Raw genomic sequence first — 1,007 nt, 5'->3', positions numbered from 1 at the left:
ATACACAGTATATTCCTTCCAATAACTATTTGGCAGTTGTTTAATGTCAGATGTGCTCCTTGACCTTCCAGACAATGAGGGATATTTGAATTCTCAAGATTTATTTGTAATCTCAGGATTACAAAACCTTCACACCACACACACGCAACACCCCCACTGTAAAGTATATAAATAACAAAGTACCATAAAAGCCAGGTCTCTGACCTCTAACAGTGATGAGTTGTATATTTACCTGGAGTTGGGGTTTGGTACATGTAAGTAGGAGAGACCTTGTTGCTCTCTCCTCCTGAACTTTGCACTTCCTTGTAGCCGATGAGGGACTGCTGGGAGATTGGGATCAAGTATCCAGCTGGTACTAAAGTCTGAACAAGCACAGAAACAAACTGGTGTTAAATCAAAGACTTTCTTCTCTGGAGCCTGTCAAGCGGTGCGTTGGTGAGTTTACCTCAGCGTGGATTTGTCCAGCTGTGAGGGGAACCGCTCGGACCGGCGTGAAACCTGCCTCACTGTCAGAGTTTGCGGCCTTGTCCTCTCTGTCCAGAAGGTTCTCCAAGCTCTGCTCCAGCGTCTGATTGGCTCCGGAGCTCTCAGGGGCGTTCACAAACTCTGGGTCCAGGTGGAGGGCGCGAGGCGAGGGACGACTGGTAAGCGGACCGCCGCGGCGTGCCTTCAGACGGGCCTGCAGGATCTCGCAGAGCTTTGGAGACGTGTCCTGCAGGAAGAACACAAACAGAGACACTGAAGATCAGGCTAATGCTTTCATTTAGTCCAGGCAGTTTGGGATTTTCAGCTCATTATTAAAGTGAAAACCAAAAATATTCATAGCTGCTGTGTCCAATAGTGTGAATGCAGAGTCAGTGTTCACACTGTCGTTTCCTGGTTTTTTTCTGTTAATCTTTTGTGAGACATTTATAAATTACAATATTCATCTCATTCAGGAGATAAGTGTTAAGACTTTTGTAAATGTACTTTTTACAATTTTCAACTTCATTTACAGTAAGGGTGGG

At 45.4% G+C, this 1,007-nt stretch overlaps 1 protein-coding gene across 2 annotated transcripts in view; it reads right to left on the bottom strand.

Annotated features, from left to right (window-relative positions):
* e2f8 (E2F transcription factor 8) overlaps positions 1–1,007 on the bottom strand; it is a 12,389-nt gene that overhangs the window by 3,637 nt on the left and 7,745 nt on the right. For both annotated transcript variants that reach the window (XM_014018617.1, XM_014018618.1), the window contains exons 10-11: positions 446–712; positions 233–362 (exon numbers count right to left, since the gene is read on the bottom strand). In XM_014018617.1, coding sequence (XP_013874071.1) covers positions 233–362; positions 446–712 — 397 coding nt within the window. The remainder of the gene's footprint in view (positions 1–232; positions 363–445; positions 713–1,007) is intronic.

This window comes from Austrofundulus limnaeus, unplaced genomic scaffold (assembly GCF_001266775.1).
Source record: "Austrofundulus limnaeus strain Quisiro unplaced genomic scaffold, Austrofundulus_limnaeus-1.0 Scaffold197, whole genome shotgun sequence".
NCBI lineage: Eukaryota > Metazoa > Chordata > Actinopteri > Cyprinodontiformes > Rivulidae > Austrofundulus > Austrofundulus limnaeus.
Note: the sequence above shows the minus strand (reverse complement) of the source record. Positions and strands in the feature narration are given on the sequence as shown.